Source organism: Pistacia vera, unplaced genomic scaffold, assembly GCF_008641045.1.
Source record: "Pistacia vera cultivar Batoury unplaced genomic scaffold, PisVer_v2 Contig29, whole genome shotgun sequence".
Lineage (NCBI taxonomy): Eukaryota > Viridiplantae > Streptophyta > Magnoliopsida > Sapindales > Anacardiaceae > Pistacia > Pistacia vera.
In genome coordinates, this window is record NW_022196101.1 from 613,932 (window position 1) to 632,470 (window position 18,539).

At 35.8% G+C, this 18,539-nt stretch overlaps 3 protein-coding genes across 3 annotated transcripts; 2 read left to right on the forward strand and 1 right to left on the reverse strand.

The window, feature by feature from the left end:
- The first annotated feature begins 2,153 nt into the window (after positions 1 to 2,153).
- On the forward strand, positions 2,154 to 6,221 carry LOC116134577 (probable anion transporter 3, chloroplastic). The gene is made up of 7 exons (XM_031420262.1): positions 2,154 to 2,822; positions 4,011 to 4,237; positions 4,466 to 4,814; positions 4,905 to 4,949; positions 5,171 to 5,317; positions 5,402 to 5,539; positions 5,658 to 6,221. Exons 1-7 carry the CDS (start codon positions 2,397 to 2,399, stop codon positions 5,859 to 5,861), a joined length of 1,536 nt encoding a protein of 511 aa, XP_031276122.1. The 5' UTR covers positions 2,154 to 2,396; the 3' UTR covers positions 5,862 to 6,221.
- A 1,640-nt stretch (positions 6,222 to 7,861) lies between these two features.
- On the forward strand, positions 7,862 to 9,529 carry LOC116134632. Its single transcript, XM_031420312.1, has 2 exons — positions 7,862 to 8,516; positions 9,075 to 9,529. Exon 1 carries the CDS (start codon positions 8,171 to 8,173, stop codon positions 8,507 to 8,509), a length of 339 nt encoding a protein of 112 aa, XP_031276172.1. The 5' UTR covers positions 7,862 to 8,170; the 3' UTR covers positions 8,510 to 8,516; positions 9,075 to 9,529.
- A 1,138-nt stretch (positions 9,530 to 10,667) lies between these two features.
- LOC116134571 (protein DEFECTIVE IN EXINE FORMATION 1) lies at positions 10,668 to 16,745 on the reverse strand. The gene is made up of 13 exons (XM_031420252.1): positions 16,316 to 16,745; positions 16,114 to 16,224; positions 15,930 to 16,012; positions 15,616 to 15,733; positions 15,326 to 15,492; positions 14,457 to 14,992; positions 14,285 to 14,355; positions 13,779 to 14,035; positions 12,649 to 12,830; positions 11,889 to 12,172; positions 11,684 to 11,801; positions 11,413 to 11,595; positions 10,668 to 11,305 (listed from the first exon to the last, which is right to left on the reverse strand). The coding sequence occupies exons 1-13, from the start codon at positions 16,456 to 16,458 to the stop codon at positions 10,988 to 10,990; spliced, it is 2,571 nt and encodes an 856-aa protein (XP_031276112.1). The 5' UTR covers positions 16,459 to 16,745; the 3' UTR covers positions 10,668 to 10,987.
- Between the last annotated feature and the right edge of the window lie 1,794 nt (positions 16,746 to 18,539).

The window sequence follows — 18,539 nt, forward strand, 5'->3', positions numbered from 1 at the left end:
CGTACGTCGGATGAATATATATATATACTTATTAGTGAAGAAAATCTCCATGTCTCATCTTAATCAATCTTATTCATTAACTTACATCTTAACATTTGTACAAGGCACGCAAACTCCCCAGAGATTTGACTGCCACAATATTGATTAGAGACTTGCTATTGTCCATCGATCTTTAATGGAGGCGTGACAAGTTTTACTCTTTAGTCAAGCTATCTATGTATGTGTTTTCGATTGGTTCAATTTCCTACGCAAATTGATAGAGCAAAAATGGATAGGTTCTTCCATTATCTAATAAACAACTTAAGATAAGTATCTGAGGTGTCGTTTTAATATCATTAAAAGGATTAATATAACTACGATATTTTTCCAAAATAATGAATAAATTATCGACGGTGTGATTCATACTCAAACAATCTTTTGTTTTAACTTACACATAAGATCAAAATACTCAAACTTCGATGTTTTACTAGAATTTTCTCGAGAGTGGATGGTTTCAGTTCATATACATAATACATGGAGATTCAAACACAGATGTGTTATTCTTGAGCAAGTTGCATGGAGGCGTAATCGCATTTCTTTCATTGGCGATAGCCATTTATTATCCAATTCCCACCTAACTTTGAGCACTACCCTACACCGTAAATTGATTATAAAATCCCACTAGATCATATATTGATCACACATTATTTATCTTTCTTCGTCATTCGAATATTTTCAGGAACCCTCCAGCCAATCTTCAGCTGATTGAGAATTGACAATTAATGACAGTGATCGATACTGTCTGCCATTGAAACGTTCCTTGCTGCAATTTAACTGTCTTCAATCAACGATGCCCCAGTTTATAGGTTGACAATTTCAAATTCTCTACACTGATGTTTATTTTCTGGTAGGATGTAGGGGAGGGATATCTCATTATATAATTGATACCGGATTAGCTGACCGACTCGTTTAGTCATAACAGTTACTATTTCCTTTTCGTACAATACTGGCATGAAAGAGAGAAAGAGAAAAGGAAATATATAATTAAAGAGAAGAATTTGACAACCATTCCTGAGTACAACTGTACAAGTGTACGACTTGAATTTCAAAATATATATCCCTGATCTTTAGACTTTAGGTACTGGTAAATCAATCCTCGGATAAACGACTTGTCGTTGTTGAAAGTTCATTAGAATTGGGACGCAGGTAGTGACGTACGTAATTAGCCAAGTTGGAGCCTTGGAGGGTTTTGGCAGCAAGCAATATGAAACACACAATCCCCCCCACCCCCCCACCCCAATTTAAGTGCAGACGCAGTCACCAAATCATCCAAGTAACTGTACCATCGATCTGTCAGACTAATACTGTCAGACATGCTCTCTAACGTCAGCGCAACCGCACTGTTTATGTTGATGCTGTGTCGTTTTAAGTCGCTTTGTGTGTTAGGTAAGTATAAACATCATCGTTCAATTTAATTACCGATATTTTAATCTGAGACTTTCAAACCTACATTTTTATTTTAATTAAACTATAAAGTTGTTGTTGAATTCCAGATTTTCAACTTTATGAAGTATTGGTAAAGATATCATCCGTTTCGATTTTTACGGCTTTGGATAAAATGACGTGGTCACGTGGATGCATGGTGGTAAATGGTAATTAACTAATTATCCGAACATTAACATTAAATTTCCCGAAAATTTTGTTTTTAAATTAAATAACGTTTATCTGTTGGATCTGTTTAGAGAATAATGTTGCTGTAAATGACACGTCATAAACAGTATTATTGCATGTACAAATAGGGACAACGTTATCTCTCACTCAGAGGTAACGTTACCCTTTATAGTACAATGTATGTTCGTATTATTGTATATAAATTTAAGTATGGAAAAAAAATTCTAATATAAAATACGAAAATACAACGATGACGCCAAGTTTTGGCAGGATTGACTGGGATTCGAATTTTATGTGACCGGCAGTTCCGGTAGCCAGTTACCCTGTGGTAGGTGGTAGAAACTAGAGACGGTAAGAGGGTTAGGTGACACCATGGAAAGTGGGCAACACGTGTTGACACGTAGGACACACCTCTTACTAAACTTTTCGTGGACGAAAAAGCCCTCCAAGTGTATTTTTAAGGAGTGCTCAGTGGTTGTCACCAACCCTCAAAACAAAAACAATATTACGTTAAATACTTTTTTATTTTTAGAATTTTTTATTTTTTTACTTTCAATAGTAAGTCTTCTGTTCTGCATTTCGTCTAATCCTCCTCAACAACTCACCAACTCTTTGGGATAATTTAGTGCTTCATTTAAAGACTTTTTTGTTTATAATTTTCTACACCAACATTCATTTATTTATAAAGACCACATCCTGAAACGGTTCCTTCTCTCATCCTCGATATCACTCAAACTCTCTGCAACATGGCAGCTAAATCTCTGCTGCATTCCTCTATTTCACCAAAGCCGTCTTGTTTCTTCAACTCTCAATCAAACTTGATCAACTTTAGAACATCCCAGTTGGGGTTTAAGCCAAGAAACCTCACAACATCCGGGGGCGTCAAATGGGGAGAAAATATGTCCTTTTCAACCAGCAGAGACGTAATAACGAAAAAGAAGCAACAGAGAGGAGGTGTGGTGAGGTGTACGGCGGAGGGAATCGAGAGGAGTTTATTAATCGGAGGAGGGAGAGGAGAAACGAAAGTTCTGGTGGCAGAAAGATACAAGGTGGTGGCGTTACTTGCATGTGTCATGTGTTTGTGTAATGCTGATAGAGTTGTCATGTCTGTGGCTATCGTTCCTCTGGCCGCCAAATATGGCTGGTCCAGCTCTTTCCTCGGCATCGTTCAGGTAATATTTCTCTATCTTTGTTTTCATCGCTTTGATGATCAAGACTCAAGAGTAGTTCGTTTACCAAAGAGTTATTATTATTATTATTTTAATGTCCTATAAGAATACGTCTCGGTCTTCTCCTTGGAACTGGTAGTTGGATTCTCTGGATGTATTTTAATGGAAAAAAAAAAAAAAAAAAAAAGATTTTTATAATTTATATAAACAATTCTTCGGGTTCTTAAATTATCCATATGGATATTGGATAATCTTCAACCTCTTTTAAAAAGTTATACTTCGTCAACAGAGTAAAATTTTATTTTCCTGTCGTTCTAGTTTCTGGTAGAACGATTAGAAGAAGAAGCAAAAAAGAATATAAAAGAAAAGAAAGGTAGTGCGTCATGTGGTTGTTGAGAAAACGTAAATGTTATTATTAGCTCGACGCCGTTTGAAAAAAGAAACTTAAATAATGAAATGACCAACCTACATGTCAAAAGTATTGGATCCATACACCTTTTCTTTTGGGAATTCAAAAATCTCAAGTTACAACTTGGTCTAGGTAATTTTCTTTCATTTGGGATATTTTTTCTCGTCTTTTTGATTTGGTGGGGTAATTATTTGTTTGTTCTCAGTACAGCAAGAGACCAAATCCTATCGGCTCTTCTTTCTGCCTTTAACTAGGAGAAGTGTGGGGCTGGGGGCCTCTTGTCGGTGTTGTGTCCCTTTCTTCGAAGCCAATTTTTAATTTTCTTTGTGAGCAAATTGTGTACATAGACAATCAAAGATGGACCCACATATGAGATCATTTGGGTCTCACACGGCATTCTTTCTATTTTTTAATTCTATTGTACGCTAGGGTACACCTCCCTGCCTGATTGGTTGAGGTTTCAACCTAACCTTATCCCAGCCTGGGTGCTAAGGTATCCAAATCAGGATAAGAACTTACGTAGGACAGTGTAAAATAAAGTAAAGACAGTGAAGCTTATTAATTAATGGAAATGGGTGATTATTTATTAATTATGATGAGAGATACTGAAAAAGGAAGTATTGAGACGGTTGTATAACCAGATCAGAACCAGTCAAGCAATTAAATATTCTTGCTGAAGAAGAATTACTACATCCTAATATTACACTTTTAATAGATGTAAATAATTCTGACAAGTGATTGTGTATGTGCTAATTGAAATATATGTTCATCATGTGTTGCAGTCATCCTTTTTATGGGGATACATATTCTCCTCTGTGGTAGGAGGAGCTTTGGTGGATAAATATGGAGGAAAAAGAGTGCTGGCATGTGGGGTGGTGTTGTGGTCTTTGTCCACACTCTTCACTCCATGGGCTGCCAACCATTCTACAGCCGCCCTCTTAGCTGTTCGCGCCTTCTTTGGACTGGCCGAAGGCGTGGCTCTGCCAGCCATGAGCACCCTCGCATCAAGGTATAATGTCAATTAGTAGGTTGTCATTTAGTCATATACTGTGTTTATTTTTATGTCCTGCTAAGCCTACTATGCATTCGTTGCATAATACTACGCGAATTTTGGCTATTTGTTTAGATGGGTGCCTAAATTTAGTTGCAATTATTTGTGGTATGACAAGCTCATTTACTATATAATCTGGTAAAGGAATTTTGACTGATAGCTATTTGGATGTGTCTCTTTGATTAGGTGGTTTCCGAGTCATGAACGAGCAAGTGCAGTTGGAATCTCCATGGCTGGATTTCATCTCGGCAATGTTGTCGGTTTAGTTCTTACTCCTATTATGTTGGCAACAATTGGGATTACTGGTCCTTTCTTTCTCTTCTCATCTCTTGGGGTGCTATGGATGACGACATGGTCATCTATGGCCACCGATGATCCTCGAGATAGCCCTTTTGTCAGCAAATCAGAGCTGCGATTAATCCAAGCCGGAAAAACTGATTCTAAAGGAAAGAAAGGAAAGCTTCCATCTCTGCGACTCTTATTATCAAAAATGCCAACCTGGGCAATTATTTTGGCTAATGTTACTAACAATTGGGTGAGTTTTCATTATCTGAACACAACAGTCATTCGCCATGGTTAACAGTTTTCCATGTGTTAATACTTATGAACTTCCTTCATATTACAGGGATACTTTGTTCTTCTCACATGGATGCCTATTTATTTCAGAACTGTAAGTCCCAATATTCTCAATTACTGCACTAATTTTAATTCTGTCTACTAATTTTAGGAAAATTTATATATTAGAGTCAAACAAGGATAGAGGTTCTGAAAGTTTCAAAATGCATTCACCAAAAATCATGTTGGGGGTTATTTTGATACTGTTTGAGCATGTACTCTGTACAGCATGATGAGCACTTCAATGACGATACATTTTCTTTCTGGCGAATACAGGTATTCAACGTGAACTTGAAGCAAGCAGCTTGGTTCAGTGCCGTACCGTGGGGGACAATGGCTGTTTGTGGCTATATTGCTGGTAAAGCATCAGATAACTTAATCAAAGCAGGCTACCCTGTGACTTTAGTCCGAAAGGTTATGCAGGTAAATCCTCTATCAAGCTCATAATACATTCAGTGCATATTTTCCTCACAATCACATTACTGATACATAACCATGATTTAACAGTCTATCGGTTTCATGGGACCTGGAGTGTCATTGCTTTGCTTGAATTTTGCCAAGACGCCTGCAGTTGCAGCTACACTTATCACAGCTGCTCTGAGCTTCAGCTCTTTCAGCCAGGCAGGATTTCTCCTAAATATGCAAGTAAGTTCCCCATTCAGTCATGACAAAATCCTTTAGAACAATTAACGCTATTCATATTAATTATGTATGGAGAAATTTAACCTGAAAGTTAATTAGTTTCCCTGGTTTATGTTATCAGGAAATAGCCCCAGATTCTGCAGGATTTCTCCATGGTATTTCAAATTCAGCAGGAACATTAGCTGCAATAGTCAGTACAATCGGAACTGGTTACTTTGTTCAATGGCTTGGATCCTTTCAAGCATTCCTCACTGTCACTGCCGGTCTTTACTTCGCCGCAACCATTTTCTGGAACCTGTATGCTACTGGTGAACGCGTCTTCTAAACTGAGATGCCCAGAAATTAGATTGTATCATGAAGAAGTAACAGAAAAAAGATTAAAACAAAAAAGCAAAAAAAGAGCAGTGAGCATAAGTTCATTTAATTTATTAAAATTTTGGATCACGTCTAAGGCATGAAATGGGTTTAGATGGAGGAGAAATTTCATCAATGTACAGTTTTATTATTCTTTGGTAACTTTGTGTAGCAGGCAAAAAATGGATCTCACATAATGTGAGATTATGCCATTGTTTCTTATTTTTCTTTCTCCAAGAATCAGATAAAGAAGAAAATTAGGAAATGGGATATTTTTGTATTAAATTTGTGAAACTAAAATTACTAATGTACTTATATATTATGAACTTTATCCTCTTGTGTATCTTACTGGGGATTTCTTCATTTAGTCCAAACTGTGAATTTGACTGACACTTATTTAAATTTTTAAACCTATATTTTAAAGAGCTAACGACTTTTTTTCACCCAAATAATGGTTTAATAACACTTTTTCACTCAAAAACTTTTAAAATATCATTTTATTACTCAAATTTATATTCTAACAGCGAACAGAGAGCAAACTCGTTTTGAGCTGTTAGGACTTTTGAAGAGGGAAGACTAATAAATCTTTTGATGGTGAAAGGTTAGATTTTGGTAGTTGGGATTGATCATAATTTGACTTGAGAGGTAGCTGCACAAACTCTAATTACTTAATTATCGATGATTGGCGAGGGTTGGTAGGAGTAGGGTTTGAGGGGTTTTGGTGAGTGATGATCGGGAAAGAAAATAGTAGTGGTGTGGCGTCGCAACGATGCCGAAATTAGACACAGAATACAAATTTAGATAATAAAATAGTATATTAAAAGTCTGTAGATAAGAAAGTGTTATTAAGCCTTTATTTGGACAGAGAAAAGCCGTTTACTCTATTTTAAATTATAATATCCCAAATGGTCCCTTGAGATTTTAGTAATAGTATAAAATTCTCTATTTATTTGAACAGTTATTTAATTATAGCGCAGGGGATTATTTTTATAAACCTTATCCCAATCCCATAGTGGGTTCAAGATTAAGACTTAACTTTTGACCTACCGAAATTAATTAAATATAAACCTACCTTCTGATTAGGAATCCATTCCAATTTTTATTGAGATTTAGGAAAATATTGATTTTCTTTTTGTTTTGGTCAAGAAAAAGAAAGACAATCTAGGTATCTGCCAATTGTCACATTTTTTTTCAGATTCTTCAAATGACGATGAGCTCATCATGACAACAATAACAAAAACCATAAATTATTATAAAAATAGAATCACACTCCCATAGAATTGACAATAGTACCAATTCCAAGGGAGGGAAATTACAATTTTACCCCTGAATTTATTGCTAATTTTTTTTTTTTAAGTTTGTAGTCTCTGCCATTTAATAAGACAAAAATACCCTTATATCATTTTATAAGTATATTTCCTTTAAAAAGTTTTAAAATTAAATATTTGCTGTATGTGTTTTATAATTGTGACGTGATATTAATAAACTAGTGGTTAGTTGAATCTAAAATATGATAAAACCCAAAAATATTATTTATTTAAAATTATTTTGACAAATTCATGATTATTCATCTATCACTATCTACCAATTTTTTGGAGAAATTTTAAATTAATTTAGTTTAAATGTTAAAAACTTGTCTAATCATTGGATTGTTACATAAGAATGACATAATATTTATGTCAATGATTTAAGTTGAAGATTTATATTATTATATACTGTATCATTAAAAAAAAGATCAATAATAAATTATAATTATAAATAAAATAAAAATTGGACCAACCATAAAATAATAAAATACTTTGGAAAGAGTGTAGCAAGAAACCATTGAAGCAGAGACAAGAAACCTACCTTGATTTGTCACAAGAAGACCGAGCAAAACTACAACTCACCTTAATGTTTATTGTTTACTATGTTTGTTCCCAAATTACATCGAAAACTACTTTAGGTAATCATTCAATCCATTTCACAAATATCTTCCCACCAAATTACAGTCAAACCCATATCAAAGATTTTATCTTTTTTGGTCTCTGTTTATGTTTTGAATCATAGCCACAATCTCATCACCATTCACCACTAAACCCAATCAGTCTTTTCCTGGTCAAACCAAACCAAACTAAACTAAACCCACCCAGATAATCAAAATTTTGCCTTTTTTTTTTTTGGTTTTTTTGTTTTTTTTGATAAGGGAGGGTTTTCAAAGGACACCTGTCAATCAGGATCAAGATCGAGATATAAAAACTTCTTTTTCTGAATTGGGTTAGTTTACCATTGCTTGAGGACATGAATTTTAGGAGCTTAGATGAGTTTTGGGCTTTCTATGTGAGCCAACACTCGAAAAAAAGTACAAGGCGTTGGCACTTTGTGGGAACACTCAGTAGTATTATCTTTTTGCTTTTCTCGATATTGTTTAATTGGTGCTTTCTGGTGTGTGTGCCAATCTTTGGTTATGGATTCGCCTGGTATAGTCATTTCTTTGTTGAAGGAAATGTTCCGGCTACTTTTGGGCACCCGTTATGGTCTCTTTTTTGTGATTACAAGATGTTTGGATTGATGCTTACAGGGAATATGGATAGAGAAATTAAGAGGCTCGGCAAGAGGCCTGTGTTGCAGGTCTTTTGATCATGATGATGTAAGCTTTTCTGCTTGTTGTTCAAGACTTTGGATATGCTTCTAGGGTTGATTACAGTTCTATTGGAACTCATATCATTGATATCTTATTTTAATGTATTTCTTGCTTTTGTATATGTAAATTGTTTTTGCTTAAAATCATAGATTGTTTCATGAGTTGAACAAATTGATATTCTTATATAAGTATATGTCTTTTCTCAGCACAAGAATGGAAATCTTATGTTAAATCATTAGGTTTCTATTATTGCATACTGATGTGCAAAAGTTTGAGAAATGGTTTATAGGGAGCACTTGTTTGATACAACCTTTAGGTTGCTGGCTATAATAGAGTCAATAAAATCAGGAAAAAGGTGCAAACATATGTGAGCTAGTCTTATTTTCTTAGGAGTGGCATTAAATTGTTTGGTTTTCAGTTATATTGCAACTCCAAAATGTTTTTCTGCATTATTCACTTAATGATGCTGTAAGCCTGCGAGGATAAACCTATTATAATGACCTTATTTCAACTAAGCGTTATTCTATGGCAAGAGTTTAGAGCCATATCTATTGGTTGCAGACTTGCATCCCCAAGAAACTTCTGCTTTACTTTGGGTGAGGGTGTTCATCCGTAAGAAAGAAATTTTGGGAATATATGCCATCATCTTCCAACCTTGGAAGCATTTAGAAGGATATTGAGTGGATAGCAGAATATATTCACCAAAGTGCATGGTGACATTGTCGGCGCGAGCATACAATCTGATACTGTGATAAGTAATGAAAACAAGATGTCTGTAAATAGTTCAGAATTTAGCCTTTGAATTGTTCATGTATGAATAACATATGGTTGCTTTCTGTAAACACCTTTTGGCTGAAGAGTGTTCTTAGGCGGGGAACTATTCATATTTGTATATAGAGGAGGCAGAAAGGTTTCTCTTTATCTGTTATACTGAATTATATACAACCGTACAACGATTTAAATGTATTTGTGCTCCACCTAATACAAAGAATTATGCTATGTATCCCAAATGAAAACCCATATTTTTCATCCAAATGATATGCTATCTTTTGTAATTTTTTTTTTTTTTTTTAAATTACTGAGTGTCTCCAGATTCGCCTTCATGCATCTCAACTAATCCCCCAACGTCTTGAAATTGTCGAATAGGTAAAAACTCTAATGATCACTCTTATTAGTGGAGCTTATAAAACCTTTTTTTACTTTTATTATTATGACACCCAACGGTGGTTTACAAATGTGTTACTGATAGAATGTTTACTTAAAAGGTGGAAACAGTCTTATGTTCCACACTCCCTCCCTGGGAAAGAAAAGGCAAAAGGGCAGTTTTGCATGAGATGATTCTCCAAAAAAGACTATCAATCGTTTTAAAGTTGATTTTCATGCAACCCAATGTTAAGTAGGTCATTAGGAATTTGTACTTTGGTTTTATTTAGAATTCATTGTTTTAAAACTCGGTCCAGCCCGACCGGTTGAATCAAGATGCGAAAGCTTCAACGGGTTGAGTTTATGTTTTTCCTATTCATCCAAAACCCTAAAATTTGGGAGGATGATCAGCGAACAATTGCTAGTCGAGATGTTAGAGCTTTTGAAAAGAAACTACCGGTGAATGCAATGGTGGTGACGACGTTGATTTTCGGTTAGTAAATCGACCGGAAATCGAACAAAAACTGGTAGCAACAACAATCGGCTTTTGCCGGCGATTGGTGAATGGTGAGGCTAACAGGGGTGGGGTGAGGTGAGTTTTGGTCAGGAGGAAAAGGGGAGTAATTTCTAGGTGATGGAGAGGGTTGTTAACGCTGATGTCGATAAGATCTAGCTTGGAATGCAGACGCCAGCTTCGTTGATATTTGGTCGAAATCCAATTTTGGCCAGATCTTCGATATATTTTAAGGAGAATGGGCTGAAGGAATGATTGAGACTGCATCTAGGGTGTCGTCACCGCCAACCAGTCACCGACCAATTTATATTTGGGGTGTATTTGCTAAATTTCAAACCTATAGGGATGTAACGTAATTTTTAATGGTATATTTGCTAAATTTTAAAAGTTTTTGTCAACCAGTTTAACTTCCAATTAACCCGAGACCCTGCAACTTTGCCAGGTTTCACGGTTGGGTTTTGAAAACATTGATTTAAATACTTAACTACCCAAGCTCACATCTCCATTTGAAATTACTGTGAAAGAGAGGCTTCAACTTTCAATAAATATCTATTTCCTCATTTGACTATCTATGTATTGAAACATTTTAAACTCAAATTAAACTATGTTACAAGTCCCGAATTTCTTGGTTCAAAAATCATCCAGTTGAGGCCATCGCCTTTGAGGCAGTCTAAGATCAAATTATACTTTGCTGTCAGAAACTGTTTCCCAGTGGATTTAATTCTCAATCCATTGAGGTATCTGGCCTTGGCTCAGGTAAATAGAGCTGTTCTTGTCTTGACAACATCGGCAAGTAAATCTTAATATGGGACAATCATCACAGGTCAGTGTTCCGTGAAAATGACGGCAAAGGCACGGCCTCCTGCGGACGAAAGATGACAAGCACACTGAACATCCCAAGCATGGGGAGAACAAGGAGCCACTTCAGTAGTTTATAGTAATACATATGGAATGTGAGAGAAAATTCATCTGAAAAATAGAGTCCATTCTTGTCAACCATCTCCACCAGCACTGTCCCTGTAGTCCTTACTCCAACTGTTGGCATTTTAATTCTATATTTACCAGGCCGTTCAAAGATTTGGTTTTGCTTAATCGTCCTATCCCCTTGGTAATTACCCGGAACCAACAAGCTTGTCTGCATTTTTTAACAGAATATAGGAATCAATTCAAGAGATTCAGATCTAGAAAGATTTAAAGATTATATGGTGAAAACAATACTCCGCACGGAGGAAAGCAACTTACAGTGACATTATATGGTGATTGAGACCCGGATGGGAATCTGTATTTATCTACAATCTCAATCTCCACCCAGAAGTTTTTGCCTTCCTCATCTCGGAAAGCTCTTGATGAATGAGTAACAAAGACCCCTTCACGGTTGTAACGCTGTGCAACATTGTTTCTCCCTTGGTTACTTGATCTCCATGCCTGAAAATGATAGCATGTAAATGATATCTAACATGCTGGGAAAATCTCCATGTAATCATCTGCAAACAAAGGTTCAGATTTATCTTGCCTTGAGGGGATGGTGTGGAGCAGGAGTTGAGAAGCAAAAAACATTGCCATTCATCGTTGTAACAATAAGATCGAGATCATCTCCACCGTCAACATTGTCTGCCAAGACCATGCTATATCTGTCATGTGGAGACTTACATTTTAGTTAGATATTTGAAAAAAGAAAAGAGGGGACGCAGTACGGCTCCAAGGAAGGAATATCTTACGAAGTTTCACCAATGTCAACTACATCAGCACATGATGTCGGTCCATCTATTAGGTACAAGTAACCGTCAAATGATGTCAAAACAAGTGTTAGCCCCTTGCTTTTCTCCCCACGTTTACTTAAATCAACAAGAAGAACTTGATTCATCACTCTTCCATGAGTTCGATATGGATAAGGACGAACTTTGCTGCCATCCTTGCCACTAAGAACATAAATGTTCCCTGACAGGGTTGGAACCACAACATCAGTATGGCCATCCCCATCAACATCACCTATAGAGGGCCCCTGCAAATAAGGTGTTTCAGAAAGCTCTATAATCAAGCAACTAAAGGTATCTATGCTAATCAACAATCACTGGCCTACAACAAAGCAGAAACAAACATGACTCATGAAGCGACCTTTAAAGCAAATCACCATGTGCAATGTTGTATGAACAGTTCAGAATAAATAGACAAATAAATCCATACAAGTAGAATTAGGTGCAACTTCTTTGTGCTAAGCATGAACATGCATTTTAATATTAACAAGTATTCTAATACAGTTATACCATAATCACATCTATGATGTCCTATGTAAATAATTAGAGATTAAGTACTAGCTAAAAGTCAATTACAAATAAGGTACGCCTCCTTATGGACTGATACATGGGGCACACATGAGACAAGAATCTATATCCATGCATTATCAGTCAAACTAATACGCTTGATATTATGAGTGATTCCAGCACAAGTTCATATTGAGAAATTGACACTGCAATAAACCTGGGTAACGAGACTCTGCAGATGCTGTTCCCAAATTTCCTCTCCTTGTGCAGTCCAAGCAGCAACATTTCCATGTGTATCAGTGGTCACTAGTTCAATTTTGCCATCATCATTAATATCAGCTGCAACAACAGCCCCTTGAATTTCCGCCATTTCAAGAGGAAACTTTTCTCTAATTTTGCCTGCAAAAGTGTTACAATTTAGTTTCAAAATTGGTAAAGAGAATTTTCACTAAGTTGCTAGTACATTCATAATCAGTCTTGATAAAAAGAAAAAAATTAATCAGGGAGATCTTTGTATAAACATAATTTTCAATCATGAATACATACACAGCAAATTCCTCTTCACTGCTGCAGTTCTCTGTATAAATCTCTAGCAACTTGAAATAAAGAATCTGCCTCAATATCATATTGAATGATCTTCTATATTCTATTATACATGCTTATTAGTGATTATAATTGTCTCTCATTGAGATTAGACCAGCAGTTGGATCATAGAAAAAATATGAAAAAGTAAAGTGAACTATATAAGTTCAGTGGGACTATATAACTGTAAAGGATCTCCAAGATTATCTCAAATTCCAGTTAAAAACAAAAGTAGGCAGGTCCTGGGTATAAGAAAGCTATATATTGCAAACATAACAAAATTTGATCAGAGCCTACTATCCATATAATTTCCTGGAAAGCATAATCCCAGAAACTTAAATTGAAATGTAATCATTTTCAATTACCATGAAGTGCTTTTTAATAAAGACAAAGTTAAATTTTTTTATATAGCAGATATAACCGTAATATAAGTACGTAAGGAATAATGTAGCAGAAAGAAAACAAAAACTAAAGAATCTAATACAACTACTTCCACAAGCGAAATTGGGCAATTGCAAATAAAGAAAGTCATATCACAGTCAAGCACAATTTTCTTGACAAAAGAACTCTAATTCATAATCCCCACAAAGCATCGATATCCAAGCTGGGCGCCACTGTGTCAAAGATTAAAGAAACTCATGCTCTCGAAAATGACTAAAATTGAAATTTGAACCAAGGCCAGAAATAGGATAACTAAAATAAAATATGCTCCAACCAGAAACACATTAGAAGAAAAAAAATCAGTGACCAATCCAAAGAGATTACCATGATGATCCAGGACATAGAACAAGCCAAAAGAAGTTCCAACAAGAATGTCCAAATTGCCATCACCGTCCAAATCCATGACAGTTGGAGAAGAATATATATATGCACGAAAATTTGAACTATCTGTACTTAGATCAAGATCTGTGATCCACTTAACTTGCTTTGTATCAAGATTAAAAACAACAATGGCACCAGCAACATATTTCCCAGTATCAATACCACCCAGTTCCTTCAAATGCTCTGAGCTGGCATAATACCTGTCAGTTCATAAGGTGTCTATTAGTTGGACCGGTTATTTAAAAAGCACAAGGCATGCACTTTAAATTTGGAAACTTTTAAGGCTATATGAGAATATGATTGATGACTGACTTCTCATACAACATTCAATGCTACAGCTCAAGTTCACAAGAGAAAGCCAACTTTAATCATTGAATCTGAATTTAAATATTTTTAAGAAAAATAGGGAACTAGAATCGCAAGTTGTGACACCATAAAATAGAACTCACTCATGATCAAAGAAGTAGGAAACAGCAACAATCATTTCAGATACCCCATCGTTATCAATGTCCGCAATGACCTGATGAAAATGGGACAAATACATTTCATCAGTACCAAAATATATAAAAGTCAATATTCACATATATTAAAAGAGCAGTGTAATGATTCGAGACCACTTACAGGCGTGCATAATATGTGTGAGTCAATATTCACATAATCCTCCATTTGCTCATGTTGCCCTTCTTGCCACTCCTCATCTCCCCACATTGCATCATCCACATAATCATCATAATCATAGCCATACTCATCAGCCAACTCATCACCCTCACGAAATAGCTCAAAACTTCGATCTGCATCATCTGCCAACGCTTGAGAATCATTTTCCACAGTTGCCTTACGAGCATCCTCTTTATTATCATCTTTAGACTCTGAACTGCCTTCATGAGACCCTCTGGAGTTGTTATCTTCCAAAAGACGTCTCCCGGAGTTTGTTCTACTCTCTGAACTACTATTTCCCTCTGAACCAGCAGTCAAGGATGAATTATCCACTGTCAATGAAGAATTATCCACTGATGTAGTAAGCTTTATGTTTGTTTCAGTTTGACTCTCATTTACTTTCTTTTCATCCCCCGACTTTGACATGTTTACCACTCTGGGGATACCTTCCGTAGAAGTAGAAGCTGTTGTGTTCAGTTCAGGTGGAGTTCCTTCCTTTTCTAAAATGATAACCAACATTAGTTACTAGCTACTTGATTCTTGTCAGAAGGTACACGCTCTTATTGCTAAACACAGACTGACAATCACAATAATTAACTATTTATACATTTTATTATATTTTTAATAGTTGTAAATCCTAGAAATCTTGACCATGTCATGAAAAAATAGGTTAAAATGAATGATCCAGTCAAGTAGCTAAAGTCTCGGCAAAAAATCATAAGATAAGAGAAATCCAGGCTAGTAGTGAATCTACTTGATTGACAAGTCAAAGAACATAAGTTTATCTGCATTGGGAAGTACACAGAACTTCCCTAAATCCTGATGTAACTTACCTGTCGTTGATTTCATGTGAGCAGCCTCAGCCTCTTTAACAAGTAGATCATCATGGACATCTGGATGGGTGCGATCCACCGGATCAGGATGCAAACCAACATACCAATCTTTACGAACTCTCCTACGAGGAATCTCTAATTTATCTGTCATCATGTAGCCGGAAACCCTAAAAAACAAAAAATAAGATGAATATATCTACAATGATTCTGGGCATATTGGCAACTGAGAACCACGTTAATTACCAAATATCACATAATAGCTAAGAGAATAGTACAAAGAGGAAAATTACCTGAAAAACAGTACTTCACCATTGTAGGTCGCCAGTGCAATTTCTCTCACACCATCTTTGTCAATATCAAATAGCAGTGGACTAGCATGCACAGTTGACTGGTGAAAAGAAGGCCAACCTAATAAATCACAGAATCTCTACATCAGACGATTTTACTTTTACCTATATTCTTTCTAGCGAATGATTAGATATCTCCGAATATCACAAGAAAATCACATATTAAGATTTCTACAATTAAACAAAATAGAATTTCCAGTTACGCTCAGGATATGCCAAATCAACATACAAACAGATATGAGAAATATTATTCGTACCTGGCATTTTGTCTCCATCAGTGCCTTCAAGCACTTCTAGGTAGTGTACGAAAGAAGGAACAACTACTTCAAGCTTCCCATCACTAAAATTTAAAAAAATATATATATATATCACATTAAAAGAATACAAAATCATATCCAACTGATTTGAGATGAGTATAATTGGTAGAATCATGAATCAAACCTGTTGATATCAGCGATCAAAGGGGTGGCATAGATGCTAGAGCTGACTTCAGTCTGCCATCTCAGCTCCAAATTTCTAGGGCACTGAGTATTCACCAACGCATCCTCATCTCTACAAATTAATTAAAAAAAAAACAATCATACATTTACAATTCGAATCGGTGAATACAAGTAAAGTAAGTACAAAAGTATCATGAACTCACATTTCAGGGTAACCGAGCTCATCGTCTGTAGCCCGTCGCTGACGAAACTTATTCTGTTCTGAGTCGGCGCCATGAACAAAATTGAGGAACGTAACGGAGAGTAATACACAAATTAAAAATACGCTGGTTGTTGAGGATTTCATATGTTCACCAAGAAATACGATCAACAAAAACAATGGATTGGTTATTGATCCTTTTGAACATATAGGAACCCTACTAGAACAAGAACAGACGAAGAGGCGATTTATTTGAATTAGGGTTCTAAGGATCTAATCTATCTGTCAATTTCAATGAATTAATCCCTGCCGCGACAAAATCTAATAGACTGCTCGTCGTTCATGTCGTGAGTTGACAATTTGGAAACCGAATTTCGGAACGAAAAGGTCTTAAAAAATAAAAATGTTTCGGCTAAACGTGATCAGTAAACCGTACTTTTTTTTTTTTTTTTTTTAATGTTTTCGTTTTTCTAAAAGAGATAATATTCCTGACAGTCTAAATACGGGATTTTAATTTGAGATTTAATTTTATAACAATAGAAGTTTGTATTTCACTATTGGAAGGCTACATTGTGATAATATTTCGCTGTTTGAAATAATTTGCTTAAGTTTTTAATTAATTTTTTTTTATTTTAAACATGTTTAAAAAAATTTATATTATTTAACACTATAACTCAAATGTTCAAATTGTGAAATGTATATATATTATTTCACACCATAAAATGCTTAAATTGTGAAGTATTGCCTCAGGGCAATTAAAAATTAGGCACTGTTTTAAAACCCAAACAAGCCAGTTTAACCGATTGAACCAGCAACCGAGACCAAATCTAGTCCAAGCCGACTGAAAAACCAATACTATCAATTGATAGGTTAACCCAGGGTTCAACCAACCCGTGACCTGACTACTTGGCCAGGTTAACACACGGTCGAGTTTTAAAATAATGCAATTGATAGCAATGTTTTAAAACCCGATCCAACCCGACCGATTGAATCGGGAATCGGCCTCTGAGCTAGGTTGGGTTGACATAAAACCCGGAGAGATGATTTCACCCAGAATAACTTGTAATTGGATCGGGGATACTGTAGCAACCCGCCGATCCAACCGGTTTTTTGAAAAAACCGATTCAACCATTACTCCCCTTTTTTATTTACTAAAATCCGATTTTTTTTTCACCAATTTTCCCTAAATTTTCATTGCATGAGCCCCAAACCATATTTTCACTCTCCCATTTTGCGATTTCTTCATTGCATCTCTCTTAACTTCTTCATTTCATCTCTCTTACCTCTTGGATCTGCTGGCCTGTTGGATCAATGTGTCAAAACCGGGTCAAAAAAATAAATCCCTAAAATTCAACCCTGCATCTTTTAAACCAGTTGCTAATTGATTCTTGATTCTTCAATCTTCATTGGAGAGGGATGGTGAAACTGAGAAAATCTACTTCGAGCCACATGTGCTTCGTTTGATGATAGCCAACACATATTGGCTTTGAATGACAGTTCAACACCCAGCAGTACATCAAGATGTGAAGCTAGTAGATCCCTTACAAATTTGAGAGCATATTAAAACAAAAGAGAAAACAAAGGAAGATAAAACAAAAAGAGAGAAGGAAAATAAAATCCAGCCCTAGCCCAGAGAAAGCGGTAAAAATTTGGAAGCAAAGACGGAAAGAGAGTGGGGGTTAAATTGATAATAAAAATTTGGGTTTACAAATGTTTTAGTTTGCTGATGTGATACTGACGTCAGCATTGGTTTGACCGGTGTGTTAGACTGGTTAACCCGAGACCCCGGGCCCTTGACCCGGGTTGGGTATTAAATCAATACCAAATCTTTTTCCTTATAAATTTATAATCAACAAGAATAATAAGTTAATACTAAGAGAGGCAGAAGAAAATCAGAAGGACGCATATTTCACCTGCTGCCATAAAGTAATATTCACAGTAAGGGATGATGCAAATCCACAAAATGGAACAACTGTGCCGTTACGGTTCTACAAATATGACTACCTATTAAGCAACTTATAAATCACTAATACATAAAATGCGGTTGGGAGGGTGGAGATAATACTAATAATATACACTGGCGTCGGTATTGCTAAACCTACTTCTCTTGATCTGGACAATGATCGGAAAAATAATTTCAGACATGAAGTCAAGATCTATTCAAGTGTACTCGCTGGATCATACAACTCACCAGCATAGCACACGCTAGAATATTATAGAAAGGGCTA

Coding starts and splice junctions, on each gene's coding strand:
- LOC116134577 (XM_031420262.1), top strand. CDS start 2,397: ATGGCAGCTAAATCTCTGCTGCATTCCTCTATTTCACCAAAGCCGTCT. Junction 4,815..4,904: donor CTAATGTTACTAACAATTGG/GTGAGTTTTCAT, acceptor TTCATATTACAG/GGATACTTTGTTCTTCTCAC. Junction 4,950..5,170: donor TGCCTATTTATTTCAGAACT/GTAAGTCCCAAT, acceptor TGGCGAATACAG/GTATTCAACGTGAACTTGAA.
- LOC116134632 (XM_031420312.1), top strand. CDS start 8,171: ATGAATTTTAGGAGCTTAGATGAGTTTTGGGCTTTCTATGTGAGCCAA.
- LOC116134571 (XM_031420252.1), bottom strand. CDS start 16,458: ATGAAATCCTCAACAACCAGCGTATTTTTAATTTGTGTATTACTCTCC. Junction 15,734..15,929: donor TGATGGAGACAAAATGCCAG/GTACGAATAATA, acceptor GTGATTTATTAG/GTTGGCCTTCTTTTCACCAG. Junction 15,493..15,615: donor GGTGAAGTACTGTTTTTCAG/GTAATTTTCCTC, acceptor TTTGTTTTTTAG/GGTTTCCGGCTACATGATGA.